Source organism: Bubalus kerabau, chromosome X, assembly GCF_029407905.1.
Source record: "Bubalus kerabau isolate K-KA32 ecotype Philippines breed swamp buffalo chromosome X, PCC_UOA_SB_1v2, whole genome shotgun sequence".
Classification (NCBI taxonomy): domain Eukaryota; kingdom Metazoa; phylum Chordata; class Mammalia; order Artiodactyla; family Bovidae; genus Bubalus; species Bubalus kerabau.
Genome location: NC_073647.1, coordinates 144,593,073 through 144,620,285, shown reverse-complemented (window position 1 = coordinate 144,620,285; position 27,213 = coordinate 144,593,073). Strand labels below are relative to the sequence as shown.

At 48.5% G+C, this 27,213-nt stretch overlaps 1 protein-coding gene across 1 annotated transcript; it reads left to right on the top strand.

The window, feature by feature from the left end:
• Nucleotides 1-6,469: 6,469 nt before the first annotated feature.
• Nucleotides 6,470-24,718, top strand: LOC129640219 (5-hydroxyisourate hydrolase-like). The gene is made up of 5 exons (XM_055565431.1): nucleotides 6,470-6,600; nucleotides 8,025-8,158; nucleotides 8,568-8,695; nucleotides 24,182-24,242; nucleotides 24,468-24,718. Exons 1-5 carry the CDS (start codon nucleotides 6,470-6,472, stop codon nucleotides 24,716-24,718), a joined length of 705 nt encoding a protein of 234 aa, XP_055421406.1.
• The last annotated feature ends 2,495 nt before the right edge of the window (nucleotides 24,719-27,213 follow it).

The following is a 27,213-nucleotide window of genomic DNA, read 5'->3' as shown; positions in this document are numbered from 1 at the left end:
GAAAAGCTTCAGTTGGAAGTCAGGTCTCATCACACACCAGAGGACACACACAGGGGAGAAGCCCTATGTTTGAAGGGAATGTGAGTGAGTCATGATCAATAAACCGCATCTTAGCCACAGGAGGATTACTGCAGCCAACCCATGCCTCAGCTCTAAGGGGGCCTCAGAGGAGGTCTATTCTCATCTGTGATATAGGGTGGGAGCACCAGCATTTTGGTCTTTTGCATAAGCACAGGCAGAATCTACCAGAGGCTGGCTGAGAATGCAAGCCCCGCCTTTGCTGTTCTTTGTGGGTTTTAAAAAAAAAATCTTTTTTTTTTTAATTGAAGGAAAATTGCTTTACAGAATTTTGTTTTCTGCATGTCCTTCAGCCCCCACATCTTCCAGGTCTTCAGAGCTAGATGAGGAAGGTGTCATTTAGGCACTTGGGTGCCCTGATGAGGGGGTGTGAGGTCAGGGGGTGTGAGGTCAGGGATGCTAAAGGAGGGCGACCTCCCTTCTCACCACTGCCATTCCTGCTGAGCTGGGTGGCCCCAGAGCCCCTCCATACAGACAGGCAGTGCCAACACTCGTCCACCCTGCGAGAACAAAGCCTGGAACCGCGTGTGCAGGAAATCCCTGTCGGGCCCCCATCCCACTCCCCACACGGAGGGTCCTTGAAGCCCACACAGTGGCTTCTCTAATGCACGGGCCTTGTACCTGTGCCCACGTGCTTTGGTCAGCGCTGTCAAGACCTTGAAGTTCATCCTTACACTTCCCTTTCATGAGTGTAGTCTGATGGACCAAGGGGTACACTGTAAGCAGAGCAGGTGCACACAGCATGGGTCCCAGGGGTGACCAGGCTGCACATGGGGTAAAGGTGGACAACTTTCTGGCTGAGGCCTAGCACTGACCCCTCCGTGCTAGCCTGAAATGCATTCTGCACACATCCAGCCAGCTCAGCTGCAGAGCCCCATGGTGAAGGTTTGTGATCGCAGCCATGCCCACAGGCACCAACAGCACCAACCGTCTGGCTCTTGGCTCAACTGTGAGGTACAGATGAGACCAGTGGACACATTGTCAGCTGTGCTCTAGGGTGGCCCCCATGTCACCGGTAAGTGCCAGGGGCACGATACAGGCCACCGGTAATCAGCCTGGAGGATTTCTAGAATCAGCCGGTCCTGGGCCAGGCAGTGACCCAAACAGGCAGACAACTGCAGACAGCAGAGTCCACAGCACACACAAGGTGCGGCCATCCGCAGGCAGGGAAGGGGCCCCACCTCAGGAGGAGCCCTCGGGATCTCCCAGCTTAAGCATAAAGAGGCTTCAGGCACAGGTGGTGGAAACAGACTTGGAGCTTCTTTTTAAGTCATGCAGGGCAGGACACACAGGTGAGTGAAGGCCAGAGGGAGTTTACCGTAAAAAACAGTGTCTGAGGAGCAGACAGGCTTGGGTGGAGCTGAGCCCAAGAGGGCTGGGAGTCTGGGCTCAGAAACTCTGTATGCCTCTCTCCCGACTCTGCCTCCTAATCTACTTAACCCCCAGTCTGCAGCCTGACACCATCTGTGTTGTGCATCTCCACACTCAGACCGTCAACTCATTCACAGATATTTGTTTAGCACCTGCCTCTGGCCAGGTCGTGTTCCAGGCACGGGACAGCTGCGAGGAGACAAAGAATAACCCCAGTCCTTGTGGAGCAGAAATTCTACCAGAGGCCAAATGCACCCCTCCTGTGGCCGTCGCCTCCAGCCTCACCCTTCTGAGCTCACCGGCCGGCCCTGCTGGAGCTCCGGCCCATGGATGCAGTTCCGTCTGAGCATCACCCCTACCCCAAGAAGGCACCTCTCTGGACTCACCACTCACCAGCCTCTGCCACCCCGTGCCCTGTGTCCTTCTCAGCACGTACCACCATCTGAAATGGCCTCCTCGACACCTGCATCACCTCAGTGTACCTGGCTATGGTACGTCCTCAGTGAAGGAAGTTCCCAGCTGCCTTCACGCCCTTTCTGTTGAGTTCCCACCACAGATTCCTGTCATGGCAGCCTGGAAGGGCTCTCCAGACAGGTGTGGAACAGGGGCTCAGTGGGGCCAGAGCGGGTGGACCCACATGGGGTCACTCCAGCAGTCAGGGTAGGCAGGGACCTCCCAGCACCGGTTTGGACCTGACCGGCAGGCAGGCCAGCTTCCTTCTCCCTGGGACCATAACAAGGCAAGACTCTTGTCACTGCTCAGGGTCGTGGCTGCCCAGGAAGGGCTCTCAGTTCCACGGTCCTGAGCACCCTGTGTGCTGTTACATGTTTTATCTGTGTGATCTCAACTCCCTCAGGCAGAACACATTGGGCTACATGCTTGGAAGAATCAACAGGAGTGGTTTAAGGTCACTTGAGGTAACACAATCCAGAGACAAAAGGCCCCACCACCTGCTAGGAGGCCCAGGGACAACACCTGGAAGGGAGCTGTTTGTCTCTTCCTCGGCATCTCACATCTTCCTTCACGTGAGTTGTGTCCTCCTTGTGCCTGGAGGGCTGCTGCCTCTCCAGCATCGCATCACACAGTCAGAAGGGGTTGGGAGAAGGAGGGCAGGCTCACCAGAAGAGCTGCACTTTGCTCCCAGGAGTCTGAAGGTGCTGTGTGGCAGCTACCATGTGGGGGTCATGTGGTGAACATGGCAAGGCTGTCTGTGGCACTATTAGACTGGACCCCTGCCTGGCCTGCTCTTAGCCCGCTGCCTTCTCAGGTTCCAGGTGAAGTCCACAGGATGGGCTGGGGCCCTGCTGAGGCCACAGAAGCACCTGTGGCAATGCCCTGGCCTGTGGTCTCCCAGTACTAGGTTCCCTCTTGGGGCAGAGAAAGCGTCAGGGCTCTAGACAGAGGGGTCTGACAGGCAGCCACCAAAAAAGTTTGATTGTTGTTTTTGTAAGCTTGCTTCTGACATTTGAGACTGTAATACTGGAATGGGTTACCATGCCCTCCTCCAGGGGATCTTCCCAACCCATGGATTGAACCCAGGTCTTCTGCATTGCAGGCAGATTCTTTACTATCTGAGCTACCAGGGAAGCCCAAGAATACTGAAATGGGCAGCCTGTCCCCTCTCCATGGGATCTTCCTGACCCAGGAATCGAACTAGGGTCTCCTGCATTGCAGGTGGAGTCTTTACCATCTGAGTGATCAGTAAAGCCCAGAAGGGAAGGTTGCAGAGTGAAAATGATCAGCCCGTCGACACGGCTCGCCCCAGATGTGGTCCTGGCATCACTCTTCTGTGTCCCACACCAGAAGGTGTTCCAGCACACAGCGCCTCTGCACCTCAGCTTCATCCTCTGGGACACGGGGACTCTGACAGCTGTACCTTGAGCCTTGCTGGTCATGAGGTGAGCGAACCCTTGTAATGGAGTGAAAGCTGCTGCAGATTCAAACCACAAAGCTATACTGCCTCTTCCCCTGGTTACTAACTGGTACTCACAGCTCACCTCACACATCAACGAGCTCACTCTCTGCACTCAGCTGTACAGCTGCCAGGGCCCGGGAGTGTGATTTATTTAATTGTCTTTGTGGTGGCAGTATGCTCGTTTCTGGCCCTGTCCCCACGTTGTTGTTCAGTTGCTCAGTTGTGTCTGACTCTTTGTGACCCCACTGACTGCAGCACTCCAGGCCTCCCTGTCCATCACCAACTCCCAGAGCTTGCTCAAACTCATGTCCATCGAGTTGGTGATGCCATTGAACCATCTCATCCTCTGTCATCCCCTTCTCCTCCTGCCTTCAATCTTTCCAGCATCAGGGTCTTTCCTAGGGAGTCTGTTCTTCGCATCAGGTGGCCAAAGTATTGGAGCTTCAGCTTCAGTATCAGTCCTTCCAATGAATATTCAGGGTTGATTTCCTCCAGGATGGACTGGTTGGATCTCCTTGCAGTCTAAGGGACTCTCACGAGTCTTCTCCAACACCACAGTTCAAAAGCATCAGTTCTTCGGCACTGAGCTTTCTTTATAGTCCAACTCTCACATCTGTACATGACAACTGGAAAAACCATAGCTTTGACTAGACAGACCTTTGTCAGCAAAGTAATGTCTCTGCTTTTTAATGTGCTGTCTTGGTTGGTCATAACTTTTTTTCCAAGGAGGAAACGTCTTTGAATTTCATGGCTGCAGTCACCATCTGCAGTGATTCTGGAGCCCAAAAAAATAGCCACTCACTGTTTCTCCATCTATTTGCCATGAAGTGATGGACCTGATGCCATGATCTTAGTTTTCCGAATGTTGAACTTTAAGTCAACTTTTTCACTGTCCTCTTTCACTTTCATCAAGAGGCTCTTTAGTTCTTCCTCACTTTCTGCCATAAGGGTGGTGTCATTTGCGTATCTGAGGTTATTGCTATTTCTCCCAGCAATCTTGATTCTAGCTTGTGCTTCATCCAGCTCAGCATTTCTCATGATGTACTCTGTATATACATTAAATAAGCAGGGTGACAATATACAGCCTTGACATACTCCTTTCCCAATTTGGAACCAGTCTGTTGTTCCATGTCTGGTTTTAACTGTTGCTTCTTGACCTGCATACAGGTATCTCAGGAGGCAGGTAAGGTGGTCTGGTATACGAATCTCTAAGAACTTTTCACAGTTTGTTGTGAGCCACCCAGTCAAAGGCTTTTGTGTAGTTAACAAAGCAGATGTTTTCGTGGAATTCTCTTGCTTTTTCTATGATCCACCAGATGTTAGCAATTTGATCTCTAGTTCCTGTGCCTTTTCTAAATCCACCTTGAACATCTGGAAGTTCTCAGTTCACATACTGTTGAAGCCTGGCTTGGAGAATTTTGAGCATTACTTTGCTAGCATGTGCGATGAGTGCAATTGTGCCATAGTTTGAGCATTCTTTGGCATTGCCCTCTTTGGGATTGTTATGAAAACTGACGTTTTCCAATCCTTTGGCCGTTTGCCAAAACAGGTGTGTGTGTGTGTCTCTGTGTGGTCACCTCCTAAAAACATAAGCCCCACCAAGCCTTATGGCATTTACATCTCCAACACACACTTCCTGGTTACCTCCAAAGCAGCTGTAATCATTGCACAAACTTTGCCTGAGGTCTTCCCCACCTCTGAGGGGCATGATCCTTAAGGTTCAAACTGACCAGGGTCACTATCCAATCATTAGAACATGAGGTTCGGGAGAAGAAAAAGGACCCCACACCCAGAGCAACACAACCCGTCAGGCCACGTCATGCAGCCTGCCAACACAGAAGGCCCTTAATTTTATCTGTTACATAAAATCTGTTCTGTCTGCACATCACGTGGTATTTAATACAATGATGGGATTCACCCAATGTGCTCAGCCTTGTCTGTTCCCTCATTTCTGCAGAGCCCTGACCCTATGTTGTCAGTGTGTGGGGTGTTGCACCTTGGGGGTCAAGGGTCAGAGCAGGGGGGTGGGGGTAATGGTGCCACAAGGGGTCACGCCAGACTGTCACTCCCAACCCGGGGTTCATCCTGCCTGAGACAGCTCCACAAGGCCTGTTGGGGCTTCCAGCAAATCCTGACTAGGAAGGAAAACAAACTGCACTGGTTGAGGGACCTGGGCGGTGGTGGGGCTCCTCTTGCACTGTTAAAGGCCCCTCCCCGGCCTTTTCCCACCTCCCAGATCCTGGCCGAGACCTTTCCCGGGTCCTGTGCCACCTCCCTTTCTGGAGCCCTCCGTCATCCTGATCTTCCTGTCCGCACCCCTTCCCTTGTCCTGTGCCCCTCCCTGTCCATCTTCCCAGCACTCCACCTCCACATCCCCGAGCCCTGACCCTTCTACCTCACCCCGACTCCCACCCCTAGGCTGCAGGGCCACTCCACTTTCGCCTGGAGGAGCCTCTGTGGCCTTGCACATCTGTGCACAGCTATAGCTCTGCTGCCCCGCTAACCACCACCCAGAAGCCCCCTAGGACCCCCCTGTGTGGGCACCTTCCGGTCTTCCAGGGGACTGGTGGGACACGTGGCTCCTGGGAGTTGAAAGGGCAGGACTTGCCGGGGAGGTTCTGGGGGTGGCCATATGGCATGACCTCTTGCGTCCTCGCAAATCCCCAGACCGACCAGGCTTAAGCTCCGGGGCCTCCCAGGGGCCGCAGACACTCCAGTGACACCTGAACTCCAGGGAGGTAGGGGGACAGACCTGACCTTTCCTCTGCCTGAGGTTAAATTTGAAGGTGGCCCATGGATCAGGAGACAGAGCTGGGTTCCAGGAGAAGAGTTTGCCTGTGGCCACTCAGGCTCTGAGGAGGTGGGGGACAGCTGTGCTCTGGGTGTGGAGACCCCTTCAGTGCTTGGAGGGGTCAGCATCCTGTATGGCAGTGTGTTACTCAATTCTACTTCCACCTCCATCCCCCCACCCAAACCCGGCCCAGGCAGTTTGGGACTTTGATCCAGGACTTCTTACTCCAAGGCACTGCCTCCTACCAGTGGGTGTGGACACAAGCTCCGCCCCACAGGCACAGCCCCGCTCCTCTCCTGGCCCAGGGCAGAGGCATGGAGCTGGGCAGCAGCCTGCTGACCACACACATGCTGGACAAGGCCTCAGGGCTCCGGGCCCAGGGCCTCTGCATCCATCTGTCCAGGAGAGAGGACTGTGGCCAGCAGTGGACTGAGCTGAAGCAAAGGTTGGAGGGTTCTCTGGGTCAGGGCTCGAATCCAGAACACCCTCCACCCCACCCCCACGAGGGGCCTTGCACCAGGGCAAGGCGTGCAGGCATGGCTGGTGGGTGGCAGGGCTGATCCACCTGGATGGTCTCCCTGCAGACTCTCAGAGCCTCTGTTTCAAGAGGCTGAGTAGTCCTGGCCATGCCACAGCCGTGCTGGCAGAGCTCACACCCCGAGTGCCCGCTGCAGTGGGACAAGGCTCTGTCTCTCCCTGCCCACTGGCCAGTTGAGGCCGAAGGAGGAATTGGAAAGGCCTGGTCACCACCATGACTGGCGGGTGACCTGTGCTGGGCAGCTCTCGAGCACTGGACGCCTGTTAGCTTCTCACTGCACCCTGTGTGCAGACCCCATAGGAACCCGTTTCACGCAGGAGGAGATGGAGGGTAAGGCAGGAGGGCCCTGCCCCTGGTGGACCTCAAAGTCTCAGGGCCTTAGCCTAAGGAGCCCTTCATGAAAGGGGGTTCCAGGTGACATCTGAGCTTGGAGGAGCACATGGAGCCACACAGAGCCACTCCCAACCCCCTTAAACAGCACTGGTAAATGCTGCCGATGCTGGTCACAGCAGGGACACTTGAGATGTTGCTGATGCTGATCACAGCAAGGACACTTGAGATGTTGCCAATGCTGGTCACAGCAGGGACACTTGAGATGTTGCCAATGCTGATCACGGCAGGGACACTTGAGATGTTGCCAATGCTGATCACAGCAGGGACACTCGAGAGCACGGCTGCATTGAACACTGGCCCTCAGAGCCTCCGGCGCTGCAGCTGCAAACAGGCTGCCAAGCGGATGGCAGCCTGGGCACAGTTACTGACCCAGAAAGCCATGCACAATGGAGTAAACATGTACGTGTTACAAGGGCTTCCCAGGTGGCTCTAGTAGTAAAGAATGTGCCTGCCAATGCAGGACACTTAAGAGACCTGGGTTTGATCCCTAGATTGGGAAGATCCCCTGGAGGAGAGCATGGCAACCCACTCTAGTATTCTTGCCTGGAGACTTCCATGGATACAAGAGTCTGGTGGGCTGCAGTCCATGGTGTCGCAGAGAGTTGGACACAGCTGAAGTGATGTAGCCCACAGGCACATGTTATAAAATAGTATGGCTAGGACAACCCATTTTTTAAAGTTTCTAAATAAATACACTTACTCATGGAGAAAATCTGTTTGTGTCAGACATGAAGTGATTACTGCTTGTGGACGTAGAGGTTCTCCCTCTTCTCTGGGATTCCCTAAGGACAGTGAGGCAGTGTAGCCTCAGTTCCTGGACAGTGCCCTGCTGCACAGCCATCCAGGCCCTGCACACCCAGGTCCGAGTCAGGCCACTGAGCACACAGACCCAGGAGACAAGGCGGGGACCTCTCTACAGTGCCTGCTCCTCTCCCCAGTTGCACAGACCTGGACGACCGCTGCCCTGGGCTCCTGCCACCGGGCCAGATCAAGAAGCTCGCCTGCAAGCTGTCCTTCGACACTGAGGGCTACTGGCAGAAGAGGGGCCAGGAGAGCTTCTACCCATACATGGGCATGAGGGCCAGAAAGATGGAGCCCTGAGATGCACTGTGACCTGCAGGCTGGTCCTGCCCTCCCCAATCCCAATGGGCACCTGCTCTGAGCCTCCAGCCTTGACCACACCACGCCTGTGCCACCCCACCCCAAGGTAAGGCTGACTCAGTCCCTGCGGACAGAGGTTCACCCGAGCCCCTCCAGCTCCTTGTCCCCTTCGCCCAACCTGTTCAGGGTGTCCTAACCCTTGGTAACCTTCAGGCCCAGGGGCCCCTCAGACAGAGCACTTCCTCTGGAGAGGTCCCAGCCCCACCCACGGACCCTCAGCTGGCCCTGGGGCTCCTGTCCCCTGACTCCAGCCCTGGGATGCTGGGCCCAGGGCAGCACTGGGCCAGGTTGTGAGCACTCCCAGCATCCCGTCTGCCTGCAGGTCACTTTCACCATCACAAATGAGAATCACAAGTTCCACGGGCTACCACTGCTGAGCCCCTGGTCTTACACCACATACCGAGGGAGCCTGCAGCTGACCGGCAGCCAGCCTGTGACCCTGGACATGGTGCCACAGCAACCGAGCCACCCCCAAGCAGCAGGGCGGGAGTGTTCCTCATGGGCACCAGGGTCACACTTTCCCTGGGACATTCTGGCCCCATGTCACAGATGCAGGTGTCACTCAGGCTTCAATAAGTTTACTCCTGGCCCCTGCAAGGGGCTATGGTCACAAGGCAAGGTCGACAGGAGCTGCCCCAGGGGGATGCGGGGAAAGCGTGAGCACAGGGGTGGGCTAGGGGAACCACTGGGGGTACTGGGGGCACTTCTCCACACAGCCACTCAAGGACACGCAGCTCACGTGAAAAAAATAAAGTCTTCCACTGTTTCCCTATCTATTTGGCATGAAGTGATGGGACTGGATGCCATGATCTTAGTTTTCTGAATGTTGAACTTTAAGTCAACTTTTTCACTGTCCTCCTTCACTTTCATCAAGAGGCTCTTTAGTTTTTCTTCACTCTCTGCCATAAGGGTGGTGTCATCTGCATATCTGAGGTTATTGATATTTCTCCCGGCAATCTTGATTCCAGCTTGTGCTTCTTCCAGTCCAGCGTTTCTCATGATGTAAACTGCATATAAGTTAAATAAGCACGGTGACAATATACAGCTTTGATATACTCCTTTTCCTATTTGGAACCAGTCTGTTGTTCCATGTCCAGTTCTAACTGTTGCTACCTGACCTGCATACAGATATCTCAGGAGGCAGGTCAGGTGGTCTAGTATTCCCATTTCTTGAAGAATTTTCCACAGTTTATTGTGATCCACACAGTCAAAGGCATTGGCATAGTCAATAAAGCAGAAATAGATGTTTTTTTGAAACTCTTGCTTTTTTGATGATCCAGTGGATGTTGGCAATTTGATCTCTGGGTTCCTCTGCCTTTTCTAAAATCAGTTTGAACATCTGGAATTTCACAGTTCCCATATTGTTGAAGGCTGGCTTGGAGAATTTTGAGCATTACTTTGCTAGCCTGTGGGATGAGTGCAATCGTGTGGTAGTTTGAGCATTCATTGCCATCACCTTTCTTTGGGATTGGAATGAAAACTGATCTTTTCCAGTCCTGTGGCTGCTGCTGAGTTTTCCAAATTTGCTGGCATATTGAATGCAGCACTTTCACAGCATCATCTTCCAGGATTTCAAATACCTCAACTGGAATTCCATCACCTCCACTAGATTTGTTCATAATGATTCTTCCTAAGGCCCACTTGACTTCACATTCCAGGATGTCTGGGTCTAGGTGAGTGACCACAACATTGTGAATATCTGGGTCATGAAGATCTTTTTTTGTACAGTTTTTCTGTGTATTTTTTCCATCTTTACTTAATATCTTCTACTTCCGTTAGGTCCATACCATTTCTGTCCTTTTTTGAGCCCATCTTTGCATGAAATGTTCCCTTGGTATCTCTAGTTTTCTTGTAGAGCTCTCTAGTCTTTCCCATTCTATTGTTTTTCTCTATTTCTTTGCACTGATCACTGAGGAAGGCTTTCTTATCTCTCCTTGCTATTCTTTGGAACTCTGCATTCAAATGGGTATATCTTTCCTTTTCTCCTTTGCTTTTCACTTCTTTTCACAGCTATCTGTAAGGCCTCCTAAGACAACCATTCTGCCTTTCTGCATTTCTTCTTCTTGGGGATGGTCTTGGTCACTACCTCCTGTACAATGTCATGAACCTCCATCCATAGTTCATCAGGCACTCTATCAGGAATAGTCTCTTAAATCTATTTATCACTTCCACTGTAAAATCATAAGGGATTTGATTTAGGTCATATCTGAATGGTCTAGTGGTTTCCCCTACTTTCTTCAGTTTAAGTCTGGATTTGCCAATAAGACATTCATGATCTGAGCCACAGTCAGCTCCTAGTCTTGTTTTGCTGACTGTATAGAGCTTCTGCATCTTTGGCTGCAAATAATATAATCGATCTGATTTCAGTGTTGATCATCTGGTGATGTCCATGTGTAGAAGCTTCTCTTGTGTTGTTAGAAGAGGGTGTTTGCTATGACCAGTGCATTCTCTTGGCAAAACTCTATTAGCCTTTGCCCTGCTTCATTCTGTACTCCAAGGCCAAATTTTCCTGTTACTCCAAGTGTTTCTTGACTTCCTACTTTTGCATTCCAGTCCCATATCATGAAAAGGACATATTTTGGGGGGGGTTAGTTCTAAAAGGTCTTGTAAGTCTTCATAGAACCGTTCAACTTCAGCATCTTCATCATTACTGGTTAGGGCATAGACTTGGATTACCATGATATTGAATGCTTTGCCTTGGAAATGAACAGAGATCATTTGTCATTTTTGAGATTGCACCCAAGTACTGCATTTCGGACTCTTTTTTAGACTATGATGGTTACTCTATTTATTCTAAGGGATTCTTGCCCACCATAGTAGATATAATGGTCATCTGAGTTAAACTCACCCATTCCAGTCCATTTTAGTTTGCTGATTCCTAAAATGTCGACATTCACTCTTGGCATCTCCTGTTTGATCACTTCCAATTTGCCTTGATTCATGTACCTAACATTCCAGTTCCTAGGAAATGTTGCTCTTTACAGTATCGAACCTTGCTTCCATCATCAGTCACATCTAGAGCTGGGTGCTGTTTTTGCTTTGGCGCCATCTCTTCATTCTTTCTGGAGTTATTTCTCCATTGGTCTCCAGTAGCATACTGGGCACCTGCAGACTTGGGTAGTTCATCTTTCAGTGTCCTATCTTGTTGCCTTTTCATACTGTTCATGGGATTCTCAAGGCAAGAATACTGAAGTGGTTTGCCATTCCCTTCTCCAGTGGGGCATGTTTTGTCAGAACTCTCCACCATGACCCGTCCATCTTGAGTGGCCCTACATGGCATGGTTCATAGTTTCATTGAGTTAGACAAGGCTGTGGCCCATGTGATTAGACCACTCCTGACCTTGAACGTGGGGTATCTCCTCTCAACCGCCACTCCTGACCTTGGACGTGGGGTATCTCCTCACGGCACTGTTCCTGATCTTGGACATGGGGTATCTCCTCTCAGCTGCTCACCACTCCAGTGCCACACAGCCACTGCTCACCACTGATGCTGTGTGGTGGAAATAAAATTGAAAGTCCTGGGATAAACGTGCTGATTATAGCTTTCTACAAAACACCAGTGACAACAATACTTCACATTTGTTTCATACTTTAGTCTATATCAGGTTTTCATTTGTAGTCTTTTCAGTGCTGCTTCCTAATAACCAGTTCACAGTTTTTTCAAGAAATCCTCTGGGCTCCTTCTTCAGCAGCTCTGGTCTGGTCTCTGGCCCTGGGACTGATGTGGGTCCCTCAGCTCCTTGGAGCCAGATTAACCCCAGCCTCTCGGTCCTACTTTTCACGGTCATAAGTAGTCATTAAGAGCAGTCAATCCCTACCACACACCTGCAAGCTGACAGCTGTGTCTAGAGCTCAGCAAGTACCACAGTCTAGACCCCAGCACTCCTGGCAAATGTAGGGCAGAACAGACAGAAGGCAGGCAGACGGGTGCTGGGCAGTGTCCACGGCCAGGCCTGGGAACAGTGGTTCCTGCCCAGACCTCACATAAACCCAAAGCTTTCTGACACTCATCCCCTCCTGGCAGGCCTTCCCATCCCTGTGTCCTCAGAGGTCTCTGCCCATGTGCTCTTTCCCCAAACCGGGCTTTTCTTTTTTTTTTGGCCTGGTAAATCCCATGGACAGAGGAGCCTGGTGGGCCACAGTCCAATGGTTCACAAAGAGTCTGACATGACTTAGCCACTAAACAACAACAAGTAGATGAGAAAGCAAAGGAAGGTTAAAAAAAAAAAAAGAAAGAAAGAGAACACAAAGTAATGAAAAATCCTGTCACTATCTTTAGAAGGTAATTGAGGCCCTGTCATCACCATAAGAAACTTTCAGATGAACACACAGTTGGAAGCTATACTGTGTTCTTACATCCTACCATACACATTCCTGCTATAATCTGACAGCAAAGACTTGTGAAATAACAATAATTTTCATGATAATCAGTCTCTGCTATTCATCACTATACTCTTCATTTTCAACATGCATTTGTTGAATTGGTGTGAGGCATTCTCTAGGGGCTTCCCTGGGACCTGTCAGTAAAGAATCTGCCTGCAATGCAAGGGACCTGGCTTCGATGCTTTGGTGGGGAAGATCCCCTGGAGAAGGAAATGGCTGATGGCCAACGACTCCAGGACTTTCGATCACTAGAGAACTCCAAGCCCCATAGAACATTAATAACCGAGTACCCTCCCAAAGGACTCCATCTCAACACTAAGACTAAGCCACACCCAAAAGCTAGCAAGCTGTAGGGCCAAACACCCCTCGCCTATCCTTCAGCCAAATAGAGGCACAACCTTGCACGTCGACAGACAGGCTGCCCAAAGCCATACTGAACCCATAGACACCCCAAACCACACTACTGGACCCAGCCACTGCCCTTCAGAAAGACAAGATCTAGCTCCACCTACCAGAACACAAATGCAAATCCCCCCAACCAGAAAGTCTTCACAAGGCATTGGTCCAACCCCACTCAGGGGAGGTAGACTCCATAGTTAAGAGGAACTGCTACTGCTGCTGCTCCTAAGTCGCTTCAGTTGTGTCTGACTCTGTGCGACCCCATAGACAGCAGCCCACCAGGCTCCTCTGACCATGGGATTTTCCAGGCAAGAGTACTGGAGTGGGTTGCCATTGCCTTCTCCAAAGAGGAACTACAGCCTTTCAATTTAAAAAAAAAAAAGGGATCCCAAACATAGTAAATTAAACAAAACAAAATGACAGAGAAACATCCAGCAGATGAAGGAACATGGTTAAAACCCAAAGGACTGAATAACAAAAATAAACAAATAAGACCTAAGTAACTTAAAAGCTTTTGCACAACAAAGGAAACTATAAGTAAGGTGAAGACAGCCCTCAGTATGGGAGAAAATAATAGCAAATGAAACAACTGACAAATAACTGATCTCCAAAATATACAAGCAGCTCATGTAGCTCAATACCAGAAAAATAATCAACCCAATCAACAAGTGGAAAGAAGACCTAAATAGACACTTCTCCAAAGAAGACATCAGTTCAGTTCAGCTCAGTTCAGTCGCTCAGTCATGTCCGACTCTTTGCGACCCCATGAATCACAGCACGCCAGGCCTCCCTGTACAGATGGCTAAAAAACACATGAAAAGATGTTCAACATTGCTCATTACCAGAGAAACGCAAATCAAAACTACAGTGAGGTACCATCCAACAAGGGTCAGAATGGCCATCATCAAAAAGCCCACAAACAGTAAATGCTAGACAGGGTGTGAAGAAAGGGGAATCCTCTTGCACTCATAGTGGGGACACAGGCCAATAAAGTCAGTATGGAGAACAGTATGGAGATTCCATAGAAAGCTAGGAATAAAACTACCTTATGACACAGCAATCCTACTACTGTGCATATTCCCAGAGGAAACCACAACTGAAAAAGACATATGTACCTCATGGCTCACTGCTATACTATTTACAATAATTAAGACAAGGAAGCAACCTAGATGTCCATCAACAGATGAATGGATTAAGAAGCTGTGGTGCACATATACAGTAATACTACTCGGCCATAAAAAGGAACACATTTGAGTCACTGGTAATGAGGTAGATGAACCTAGAGCCTATTACACAAAGTGAAGTAAATCATAAAGAGAAAGACAAATACTGATTATTAACATATATATAGGGAATCTAGGAAGATGGCAGTGATGAACCTAATTGCAGGGCAGCAATGGAGATGCAGACATAGAGAACAAACTTGTGGCCACAGTGTGGGAAGGAGAGGGTGGGATGAATTGAGAGATTAGCATGGAAACAAATACATTAACATATGTAAAGCACATAGCCAGTGGGAATTTACTGTATGACACAGGGACCCCAGTCTGTGACACCTAGAGGGCCTGGGATGGGGAGGTAGGTGGGAGGGAGGTTGTTGAGAGGGAGGGGACATGTATATACCTATGGCTGATTCATGTTGATGTACAGCAGAAACCATCAAAATATCATAAAGTAATTATCTTCCAAGTAAAAATGAAATAAAATTCTGTTAAAAATAATACAGGTATAGAGTACCTTTCACTTACTGATTTCTGGATCTGTTCCAAGCTACACTGCATCAACCACTAGATGAATAAGAAAACTCAAGAGAACATGTCATAATGGCTTTGCAAAGTACACATTAGAGTAAATGAACAGACCAATACACACAGTGAAATGGCTTAAAGAGTGGCACTAAATGCAGTGTCAGCACTGAAGTCCACATGCTTTCCCGAGGGGCTTGCCAGTCAACCCACCAACCCTTCCTGAACAAGGAGCAAGGCATGGGGACAGGAGTTATGGAGTTTCCTGGGGCTAATGCAAATGACTGAAAAAATAGTTTTGATGCTCTCAGTTTAAGAAAATGAGAGTCAGAGAGACCTGCTGCTAATTAATAGTCACTTCAGAAGCACAGAAAGCTTGTCTCTCATTTACAGAGGGCAAGGGGCCAAGCAGAAAAATCAAACCCACCTCCAGGTATATGCCTCCTCCCTGCCTGATCGTCAACCAGTTCTCCCACCCACCAGCCAAACACAGCTCAACTCTGTCACTTAGGAACACATAGATTGGTCCCGCCCAAACTCCATACATGCCAGGTCAGTGCAGAGACCACCCCAGCTCCATCCATGCCAGGTCAGCACTCAGACCACCCCAGGTTCATCCATGCCAGGTCAGCACACAGACCACCCCAGCTCCAACCATGCCAGGTCAGTGCAGAGACCACCCCAACTCCATCCATGCCAGGTCAGTGCAGAGACCACCCCAGCTCCATCCATGCCAGGTCAGCACTCAGACCACCCCAGCTCCATCCATGCCAGGTTAGCACTCAGACCACCCCAGCTCCATCCATGCCAGGTCGCCACACAGACCATCCCAACTCCATCCATGCCATGTCAGTGCAGAGATCACCCCAGCTCCATCCATGACAGGTCAGCACACCGACCACTCCAGCTCCATCCATTCCAGGTCACCACACAGACCACCCCAGCTCCATCCATGCCAGGTCAGTGCAGAGACCACCACAGCTCCATGCATGCCAGGTCAGCATTCAGACCACCCCAGGTTCATCCATGCCAGGTCAGCACACATACCACCCCAGCTCCATCCATGCCAGGTCAGTGCATAGACATCCCCACCTCCATCCATGCCAGGTCAGTGCGCAGACCACGCCAGCTCCATCCATGCCACTTCAGTGTACAGACCACCCCAACTCCATTAATGCCAGGTCAGCACACACACTGTTCATGATGCCTGACTTGCTCGCCCCCTACAGAGACTGTGTTCTGAATTTGTTTTCCATTGGTGACATTCCTTTTGTCCACATTCCCTCACAACCTATCTGTATTGCCCATCCATCTTCCTCTCTCCTCTGTGTCTTAGCACTTGCTCTCAGGCAGTTCTCCAGCTTTTCCAACACGGAATACAACCCTCCACATCTTCGCTTCTTTTCTCATCCTCCACGATCACACCATCATGGTTATCTGGGTCATGAAGATCTTTTCTGTATAGTTCTTTTGTTTATTCAGGCCACCTCTTCTTAATATTTTCTGCTTCTGTTAGGTCCATACCATTTCTGTCCTTTATTGTGCCCATCTTTGCATGAAATGTTCCCTTGGTATAACTAATTTTCTTGAAGAGATCTCTGTTCTTTCACATTCTACTGTTTTCCTCTATTATTTTGCATTGATCACTAAGGAAGGCTTTCTTATCTTCTGCGCTATTCTTTGGAACTCTGCATTCAAATGGTTATATCTTTCCTGTTCTCCTTTGCCTTTAGCTTCTCTTCTTTTCTCAGCTATTTTTAAGGCCTCCGCAGACATCCATTTTACATTTTTGCATTATTTTTCCCTTGGGGATTGTCTTGATCCCTGTCCCCTATACAATGTCATGAACCTCTGTCCATAGTTCTTCAGGCACTCTGTTTATCAGATCTAATCCCTTGAATCTATTTGTCACTTCCACTGGATAAGCATAAGGGATTAGATGTAGGTCATATCTGAATGGTCTAGTGGTTTTCCCTATTTTCTTCAATTTAAGTCTGAATTTGGCAATACAGAGTTCATTATCTGAGCCACAGTCAGCTCCCAATCTTGTGTTGCTGACTGTATAGAGCTTCTCCATCTTTGGCTGCAAAGAATATAATCAATCTGACATCAGTATTGACCATCTAGTGATGTCTATGTGTAGAAGCTTCTCTTGTGCTGTTGGAAAAGGGTGTTTGCTATGACCAGTGCATTCTCTTGGCAAAACTGTTAGCCTTTGCCCTGCTTCATTCTGTACTCCAAAGCCAAATTTGCCTGCTAATCCAGGTATTTCTTGACTTCCTGTTTTTGCATTCCAGTCCCCTATAATGAAAAGGACATCTTTTTGGGGTGCTCGTTCTAGAAGGTCTTGCAGGTCTTCATAGAACCCTTCAACTTCAGCTTCTTCAGCATTAAAGATTGATCAGTTTGATTAGTTTTCTGTAATTGTGGTTTTCATTCTGTCTGCCCTCTGACTAATAAGGATACATGGCTTATGGAAGCTTACTGAATGGAGAGACTGACTGTGGGAAACTGGGTCTTGTTCTGATGGGCAAGGCCATGCTCAGTAAATCTTTAATCCTAAGTGACAAAATGGCAGACTAGAAGGTCGTGTGCTCATCTTCTCCTGTGAGAACTCCAAAATACAACTCGCTGCTGAACAACCATCAACAGGAGAATGTTGGATCCCACCAAAAAAAAGATAACCCACATCTGAGGTCAAAGGAGAAGACCCAGCAAGATGGTAGGAGGGGAAAAGTCATGTTTAGAAGCAAACTCCATACCCACCAGATACGCTGAGCTTGGACGGCTGAAACAAAACCTTGTGTGCACCACAGGCCCCACCAGACCTGCCTTTGAGTGTCTGAGCATCTCCTGCGGAGGCACGGGTCAGCAGTGGCCTGCCGCAGGGGCAGGGGCTCTGGGTGCAGCAGTCCTGGGTGTGGCATAAGCCTTCTTGGAGGAGTCTGCCATTAACCCCACCATAGAGACACTGAGCAGATGATCTGCAAACTGCAGGGCAATTATACCAAAGAAACTATCACACTATTAAGAAAGTTCTAGGACCCACAAAAGATTTCCCAACTTGGGGATCTGGAAAAGGGACTGAGAACCCCTAGGGAACTAGACTTTGGAGGCCAGTGGGATTTGATTACAGAACTTCCACAGGACTGGGGAAACAGACTCATGGAGGGCACAAACAAAACCTTGTGCAAACCAGGACCCAGGAGAAAGGAGCAGTGACCCCACAAGAGACTGACCCAGACTTGCCCGTGAGCGTCCAGGGGGTCTCTGGTGGAGGTGTGGGTTGGTGGTGGCCCTCTGCAGGGTCGGGGGCACTGGTGCAGCAGTGCATGTATGGGACCTTTTGAAGGAGGTTGCCGTTGTCTCCATTACCTCCACCATAGTTACATTTCAGTTCAGTTCAGTCACTCAGTTGTGTCCGACTCTTTGCGACCCCATGAATCGTAGCATGCCAGGCCTCCCTGTCCATCACCAACTCCTGGAGTTCACTCAGACTCACATCCATCGAGTCAGTGATGCCATCCAGCCATCTCATCCTCTGTCGTCCCCTTCTTCTCCTGCCCCCAATCCCTTCCAGCATCAGAGTCTTCTCCAATGAGTCAACTCTTCACATGAGGTGGCCAAAGTACTGGAGTTTCAGCTTCAGCATCATTCCCTCCAAAGGAATCCCAGGGCTGATCTCCTTCAGAATGGACTGGTTGGATCTCCTTGCAGTCCAAGGGACTCTCAAGAGTCTTCTCCAACACCACAGTTCAAAAGCATCAAGTCTTCAGCGCTCAGCCTTCTTCACAGTCCAACTCTCACATCCACACATGACCACAGGAAAAACCATAGCCTTGACTAGATGAACCTTTGTTGGCAAAATAGTGTCTCTGCTTTTGAATATGCTATCTAGGTTGGTCATAACTTTCCTTCCAAGGAGTAAGTGTCTTTTAATTTCATGGCTGCAGTCACCATCTACAATGATTTTGGAGCCCCCCAAAATAAAGTCTGACACTGTTTCCACTGTTTCCCCATCTATTTCCCATGAAGTGATGGACTGGATGCCATGATCTTCGTTTTCTGAATGTTGAGCTTTAAGCCAGCTTTTTCACTCTCCACTTTCACTTTCATCAAGAGGCTTTTTAGTTCCTCTTGACTTTCTGCCATAAGGGTGGTGTCATCTGCATATCTGAGGTTATTGATATTTCTCCCGGCAATCTTGATTCCAGCTTGTGTTTCTTCCAGTCCAGTGTTTCTCATGATGTACTCTGCATATAAGTTAAATAAGCAGGGTGATCATATACAGCCTTGATGTACTCCTTTTCCTATTTGGAATCAGTCTGTTCTTCCATGTCCAGTTCTAACTGTTGCTTCCTGACCTGCATACAGATTTCTCAAGAGGCAGGTCAGGTGGTCTAGTATTCCCGTCTCTTGAAGAATTTCCCAGTTTATTGTGATCCACACAGTCAAAGGCTTTGGCATAGTCAATAAAGCAGAAATAGATGTTTTTCTGGAACTCTCTTGCTTTTTCGATGATCCAGCAGACGTTGGCAATTTGATCCCTGGTTCCTCTGCCTTTTCTAAAACCAGTTTGAACATCAGGAATTTCATGGTTCACGTATTGCTGAAGCCTGGCTTGGAGAATTTTGAGCATTTCTTTACTAGCATGTGAGATGAGTGCAATTGTGCAGTAGTTTGAGCATTCTTTGGCATTGCCTTTCTTTGTGATTGGAATGAAAACTGACCTTTTCCAGTCTTGTGGCCACTGCTGAGTTTTCCAAATTTGCTGGCATATTGAGAGCAGCACTTTCACAGCATCATCTTTCAGGAGTTGGAATAGCTCAACTGGAATTCCATCACCTCCACTAGCTTTGTTTGTAGTGATGCTTTCTAAGGCCCACTTGACTTCACATTTCAGGATGTCTGGCTCTAGGTCAGTGATCACACCATCGTGATTATCTGGGTCGTGAAGATATTTTTTGTACAGTTCTTCTGTGTATTCTTGCCACCTTTTCATAGTTTGGTCTCAGGTAAAACAACAGTGAGGGCCACAGTCCCGCCCATCAACAGAAAGCCCTGTTGATGGGCATTTAATATTCATAAGGTCCAAGCATTTCTAAGTAAACAACAACTGATCTCCTGGAGTATCCTAGGGGTGGTCATCAAAAAAAAAAATTCATAACTAGGTAGACCGTCACAAAGCCAATTTTATCAGGTACCTTTAAATCACACTTTAAAAAAATCACATGAAAAGATGTCAAAATTGCTAAATATTAAGAAAGGGTGTTTGGTATCACCTCACGCCAACCAGAATGTTGACTGTCAAGCACTCTACAAAGGTCAAATCCACCAGATTCCATGAAGAAAAGGGAACCCTCCACCCCCGTTGCTGGAAATGAAAATTGGAGAAAGCCACTATGGAGGAGAGCATGGATGTGCATCAATAATTAAAATGAGAATGAAATTAGAAAATCCCTCAAACCATACACAAAAATAAGATTCAAAGAAGATAAAGATCTAAATGTAGGACAGATACTATGCAATTTTGAGGACAATATAGGGGAACATGCTGTAACATCAATTCCACCAAATGTGCCCAGAATAATGAAAAATAAATCAAAACTGAGAAAACAAACTGAATTAACCTTAAAAGCGTTTGCACAGCAAAAGAACCCTAAATGAAAGAAAGACAGTTCCCAGAATGGGAAAAAAATATTTGTAAGCAAAGACGTCCACAAGGAATAAAGAAGATGGGGTACACAGACACAATGAACCGTCACTCAGCCATAGCAAGCAGGAAAGAATGCCATGGGTGGCCACAGGGAATAAATTAGAGATGATCATGGCAAGTGAGGTGAGGGAGACAGGGAGGGATATTAGCATAAGATATCACTTGTAGCTGGATTCTAAAAATGCATACAGATGAACTTCTTTACCAAGAGAAACAGTCTCACAGACTCAGAAAAGAATCAGTGGTCCCCAGAAAGAAAGAAAAAAAAAATAACTGTGGGGCAGAGAGTAATGAACTGATTCAGTCTAACATAGGGAGGCCAATATTATATTTTATATATATATATATATATATATATATATATATATATATAAAAGAATCCACCAGGAACCTCTGTGTAACACAGGAATCGAGTCAACACTCTGTAACATCCTATATCGGAAAAGAACCTGGAAGAGAAAATATACACATCTACGTACAAGTTAATCAAATTGCTGTTGATCCAAATAAAAACAAAAATCACCCATAACCTTGTCTTTCAACTATATCCACCAATTCAAATTAGGGAATAAAAGTATAAAAGAGGAATCAGAAAGGCTGACTCTTCTGCCCTCAGGACATGGTGACCTGGATATTGTCACATCCCTGGAGCCTGAGCTGGTTTCATTCCCAAGACTGGAGGGTCTCATTGCAGACGAAGCTGGGAGAATGTGGCAGGAAATGTGACCCCACAATGGACCTGGGGTGCCTCCTTCCCTCTGCATGAGCACGCAATCTCCAGATGCAGGCAGGACCTCCTGCAGATAAACCAAGCCTACATCACCCAATAATTGGTGGAGCCTCGGGGCTGGAACAGGTTTGCAAGGTCCCCTGGCCACTCTATGTCTCCTAGGTTGGGGTTCATACCTCCAGCTTCTGTCCTTAGGGTCACCCCACCTATAGATGACAGCAACCTCTGCAGTGTGGTGTCCACAAACTGGGATGTGTCCTGGGGACCCTGGGGAAGGGGGAAGGAGAAATGAGACTCAAGCCTTGGGTGTTTCTTCTGGCACGTTCCATTCTAGCTGACAATCCATAAACAGAGTTTTCCATGAGACTCAATGCCTGAAGACCAGAGTGGGGCAGAAATCAATGGTGTTTCCTTAGAACCGTCTTACATAAAAACAATTTTAAACCTAGTGCTATTGGGCTCTTCATATTCACAAGGCCTGTGGGACTGAAAATGACCTCTCCCATCCAGTCATGACCCGGGGTAGATCATCAGACAGGAATTCAAACAGGGCCATCTTTCAAGAAAACAATGTTAAGAGGTAAACTGTAGTCACTCTGTACAATATCAAAAAGCACCCGGAAAGTTCGTCCAGCTCACTATGTACTCAGTTCAGTTGCTCAGTTGTGTCCTACTCTTTGCAATCCCATGGACTGCAGCATGCCACTATGTATTAAATCCACGCAAATCACAACTCCCATGAAAAATCCCCTCCCACAGGTCAGAGTGGCCACTGTCTAAAAATCTACAGAGAATACAGGCTGCAGAGGATGGAGGCAAAAGGGAATTATCCTACACTCTCAGTGGGGGTGTAAATGGGTGCAGGAACTATCAAAACCAGCAAGGAGGTTCCTTATCAACTAAACATCCAGAAGCCACATGTCCCAATAATCCTATGTCTGGGTTCAGACCCAGAGAAAATCAGAATTCACAGTGACCCATGCACCTTGTTTTCAGGGCAGCTCGATTGGCAATGGCCAAGAACTAGAACTGTTGCTGGCCAAAATCTTGGCTTTCTCTGCCCAGTGAAGCCAAATAAAAAAATACTGAGACAGAGTTTGAAGGAGATACGAAGGTGGCTTTTATTCTCAAGCCAGCAGAGAGGGGAACACAGTAGGGTCATGCCTCAAGGACTGAGTACCCTCCCATCCCCCACGCCCATGAGGAATCTAGGGGCTTATATAAGGCAAGTGCTCACAGTCAGGAGTCAGTGATGAGGAACAAAGGGGATAGGATCTCGATCTCTTCCTTGTGCACTTTTTTCAAAGACAGTCACAGACTGAAGTCAATAACCCAGTAACTGACTCTGGCAGTTGAGGTGGCTCTGCGGCCTTCTTTCTGATATGTAAGTACAAGGGGAAGGGTGTTGTAAGGGTTAACACCAAAGAGGTGATATATTTAGCATGGAGTCCAAGGAAAAAATGTTAATTGTAGCTCCTGCAGAGTTAGGGGGCAGAAAAGCAAACTTAGTCACAGACATTCAGAGTTATGAGCAGTTAAAGTAAAAAAAAAACTAGTAATGTTCAGGCTGCTCACTGTTTTATCTCCTTTATTCTCAAAAAAAATGTAAATAATAGAAAACGCATTCCTCTTTTTTTCTTTTACATGTATTCTCAGCCACTTCAGTCATGTCCAACACTTTGTGACCCCATGGACTGTAGCCCGCCAGGCTCCTCTGTCCATGGGATTCTCCAGGCAAGAATACTGGAGTGGGTTGCCATGTCCTTCTCCAGGGGATCTTCCCCACTCAGGGACTGAACCCACATCTCCTGCATTGTAAGGCAGATTGTCTACTGGCTGGGCCACCAGGGAAGCCCATTTTTTCCTTCTCCCTGCAACAAATTCAACCAAGTTATCCATCGACAGGAAAATGAAGACAGAGTGGTGAACCTCTGCACTGGAATGCTACCCAGCGCTGAATCAGAATGGAATGATGCCAGTGACAACAGGGTGGATGGATAGAGTGAATACCATACTAAGTAAAGGAAGGCAGAGAGAGAAAGACAAATATCACAAGGTAGCACTGACAGGTATCTTCTTGAAATTCATGCAAATGTAGGCTATTATGCAGTGGAAAGAGACTCACAAACTTAGAAAATCAACTTATGATTATTAAAAAAAAGTTAGGGATGTGGGATAAATGAAGAGTTTGCAAGGAACAAACGGACATTAATATACATCAAAGAGATAATCAGGAAAAAATACTGTTGAATAGCAAAGGGCAGCCTACTGCAGACACTGTATAATCCTCTATTTGAGGAAAATGAACCCAAAAAAGAATCAATAAATGTCTGTGTATTGCTGAATCAAGCTCCTGTACACCTGAAACAAACACAGTATCGGAAATCAACCCTACTTCAAAATAAAACAATGAAGGCACAGAAAAAGAAATCTAGGAGTGTGAAGCAAAAGCAATGCTGACACCGTGTGGCCATGTTATGTAACAGCAAGTCTAAAAGCTGTGCTCAGTTCAATTAAGTCGCTCAGTCCTGTCTGACTCTTTGCGACCCCATGGTCTGCAGCTCTCCAGGCCTCCCTGCCCATCACTGACTCCTGGAGTTTACTCAAACTCATGTCCATTGAGTCGGTGATGCCATCCAACTATCTCATCCTCTGTCACCCTTGTCCTTCTGCCGTCAATCTTTCCCAACATCATATAGGTATATGCGTGTATGTTTGTGTACAGAAGGGGCTGAATGGCCGGGACCACGTGGGGGAAGGGAGGCATCCACCTGGCATCTCCACGTGGAAACTGAGTCCCTCTGAGTCAGAGCACGGAGCTCCGAGGGAGGCCCTGGTCTGTGGCTCGTGGGGTGCAGTGACAAGCCCATCACGAGTGCTGACCCTGTGCTGGCCAGTGCCACTGGGGGAGGACACCTGATGACCTAGGTCTTGTGTCCTGTCCTTACGTTGAGGGGGTAGGGCCATGGGCTGGTCGGAGTGGATGGCGACTTGGGAGCCCAGGAAGTGCTTGGGGAACCCAGTGAGCCTTTCAGGGGTCTGGCGAGTATCTGGGGGGAGCCAGTGAGCATTTCAGGGGGTCGGCGAGTTTGGGGGACCCACTGAGCATTTCAGGGGGCTGGTGAGTTTGGGGGCCTGAGCAAAGGTCTAGGAGCCTGGTGTTCGTGAAGTGGCCCTGCATGGCTCCATCCATTCGTTCACCAGAGAACTATTCTCTGAGCACTTCTGTGCCCATCCCCACCCACAGACGTGCACGAGGTCACATGGAACCTCCTCCAGTGTCTCACTGTGGGCCCACGGGGGCAGAACCTGACCTCACTGGCACAAGCCCTACCTGTTCACCTGAGTGGACTGAGAACACAGAGGGCGCGGCAGACCCACAGGAGGAAGTGCCCCGTGGAGCGGAAGTCACCGGGGTGTTCAGGTGCACCCGGCTTGCTCCCTGGGGTGCTGTCCGAGGCCCCAAGGCTGGGTGGCACTCCTGCCGAGCACTCCTGAATCTGCACTTGGAAACCAGGCAGCTGGGGTTCACAGACAAGGAAAAGAGGGTGGGTGACCCACACCTATGTACCTGGGGGAAGGGAGAGTGTCTTGCAAGTACAGGACTGGTGTCCACAGGTGATGGGATGCTATTCCTCCCATCACAGTGAACCCACCACCATCTCAGGCCAGCGCAAATGGGAGGATGAAGGGCTTGTGACACTCTGACCTGGATTCTGATGGAACACAGGTCCAGGGATGTGGAGACAAGAGGGCTCAGGAGTGGGCAGGTGACCTGCGTTGTGGGGAGAGTTGTGGACAGGACACCCAGTGGGCAGGTGACCTGTATTATGGGGAGGTCTCCTCTGTGAGGGGAAGACAGACACACACCCACAGGTGTCCCCAGGATGGTGACACAGACACACTAAAGGAGCCCTATGTGACGGGGCACACACACCCACAGGTTCTCCCCACGGTGCCATGCTTGGGGTTCTGACATACTGTTTTGCTGCGTGTTCTACTTGCATCTCATTGAATATTTGGATTAGAAAAGAGACTTTTATTCTGAAGGGTTATTGTGAAGAGGAAAGGGGACTATTACAGGAGGATAAGAGTCCTTCAGGGAGGACTCTTACTCTAGAGAGGGCATGATTACATAGAGGTAGGGGCAATATTACTGAGAGAGGTGACTAATATGATAGAGGGGAGATATAACAATAAATGGGGCTATGACTATGTAGGCGGGATGTTACTGTGGAGAAAGTGAAAGTTGCTCAGTTGTGTCTGACTGTATACAGGCCATGGAATTCTCCAGGCCAGAATATTGGAGTGGGCAGCCTTTCCCTTCTCCAGGGGATCTTCCCAACCCAGGGATTGAACCCAGGTCTCCTGCATTGCCGGCAGATTCTTTACCAGCTGAGCCACCAGGGAAGTCCTACTGTGGGGAGAGGACTCAATAAAGGAGGACCTTTATTGTAGTTCCCTGGTAGCTTGGACAGTAAAGCGTCTGCCTACAATGGGGGAGATCCAGGTTCGACCCCTGGGTTGGGAAGATCCCCGGAGAAGGAAATGGCAACCCACTCCAGTATTCATGCCTGGAAAATCCCATGGACCGAGGAGCCTGGTGGGCTACAGTCCATGGGGTCGCAAACAGTCGGACACGACTGAGCGACTTCTCTTCTCTTTATTCTAGTGGGAGACTATTACTGTGGAGGGGGAAAAGTAAATGATAGGGGGACTCTGATACTGTGGGGGCTGTTAAAGTAGAGGAGGGACTATGACAATATGGAAAACTATTATAATAAAGGGAATTATTACAATAGACGGGGATCATTCTGTGGAGGGGTACTGGGGTCCAGCCCCGGTTGGATCCAGGGATTCCCTCGGGAGGACGACGTTGGCAAAAAGGATAGCAAAGCAAAGAGATCAGAGGCTTGATATAACTGGTTTGCGTGGGAAACTTATAAAGTTCGTGACACCGAACTTGCTCCCACCACGGAGGCCACAGGTGCTCTCTCAAATCGCTGAAGGTGCCCCACCTTAGGCACCTTCTCGAGTGGGTCTTAGAAGCCCAGGCAAGTAAGTGGTCTCAGAGAGCCCCCACGCTCCAATTATTCATCCTGAAGGAAGAACAAAAAAGAAAAGGAGAGAAAAGGAAGCAAGAATGACACGGGGAGACCAAGCTTGATGAGCATGGCCCACAACTTTATCTTCCAAAGTAGCTATTATACCTTAAGTTGTGCATAGAGGATTATAGGGGGTGTAGAGTCATGCAAGGTCAGCAGTCCTTGATCCTTATCGAAGCCATGCTTTCTTTCTGCAAACTTATCATATGCAAAGGCTTTAGGTGATTTACATCATCTTCTGGCCAGGAGGCCTGTTAACACTTTATGACCCTTTCTTCAGAAAACTTATTTTTCTCTAAAGGTGATTATTCTAAAGTCAGGCGCCACCCTCCAAAAGCATTAGATAAAGTTGCATTCCTATAGGCAAAAGTGTGGTGGGTTATAACAAGAAAAGAATTAACTCAAGGGTCTAAGGTTACAAACATTAAAGCTATTACTTACATTTCTATATACCAACTATATTAATCAATACACTCCCAGGGACACAGTAGGTAAGGGATATGGAAACTTGGCAGCAAGCATTAGCTCAACAAAGAGATCCTCTACTAGTTCTATTCTAACAATTTTAACTCTCTGAGAAGCTCTGCATTGTTAGAATATCTTAAGCTTCCTGTGCCTCTCGTGGTTGGGAGGCTGTGAACAATCACATGCGTAGCTGCAGGAGTCTGAACAAACCTGTCAGGCAAGCTAGAAAGTCATCAGAGGGGTTTGAATTGAAACACTCCTATTATGCCCAGGAGACTTATTAACTAGAGCTCTAAGTTGATTTTCTTCAGAGAAAGGTGGTCAGGGATAGCCCCCCATTAATGTCAGAAGAGTTGGTGAAAGTCATGAAATAGTAAAACAGACAGATTTTCGTTTGGGGGTAGATGCTCAGGCAGGTCCAGG

What these genes read in the sequence shown, in the direction of transcription:
- LOC129640219 (XM_055565431.1), top strand. Translation starts at nt 6,470, where the DNA reads ATGGAGCTGGGCAGCAGCCTGCTGACCACACACATGCTGGACAAGGCC. An exon ending in GAGCTTCTACCCATACATGG is followed by an intron (nt 8,159 to 8,567) that starts GCATGAGGGCCA and finishes CCGTCTGCCTGC; the next exon opens with AGGTCACTTTCACCATCACA. An exon ending in AGCCTGTGACCCTGGACATG is followed by an intron (nt 8,696 to 24,181) that starts GTGCCACAGCAA and finishes TTGAGGGGGTAG; the next exon opens with GGCCATGGGCTGGTCGGAGT.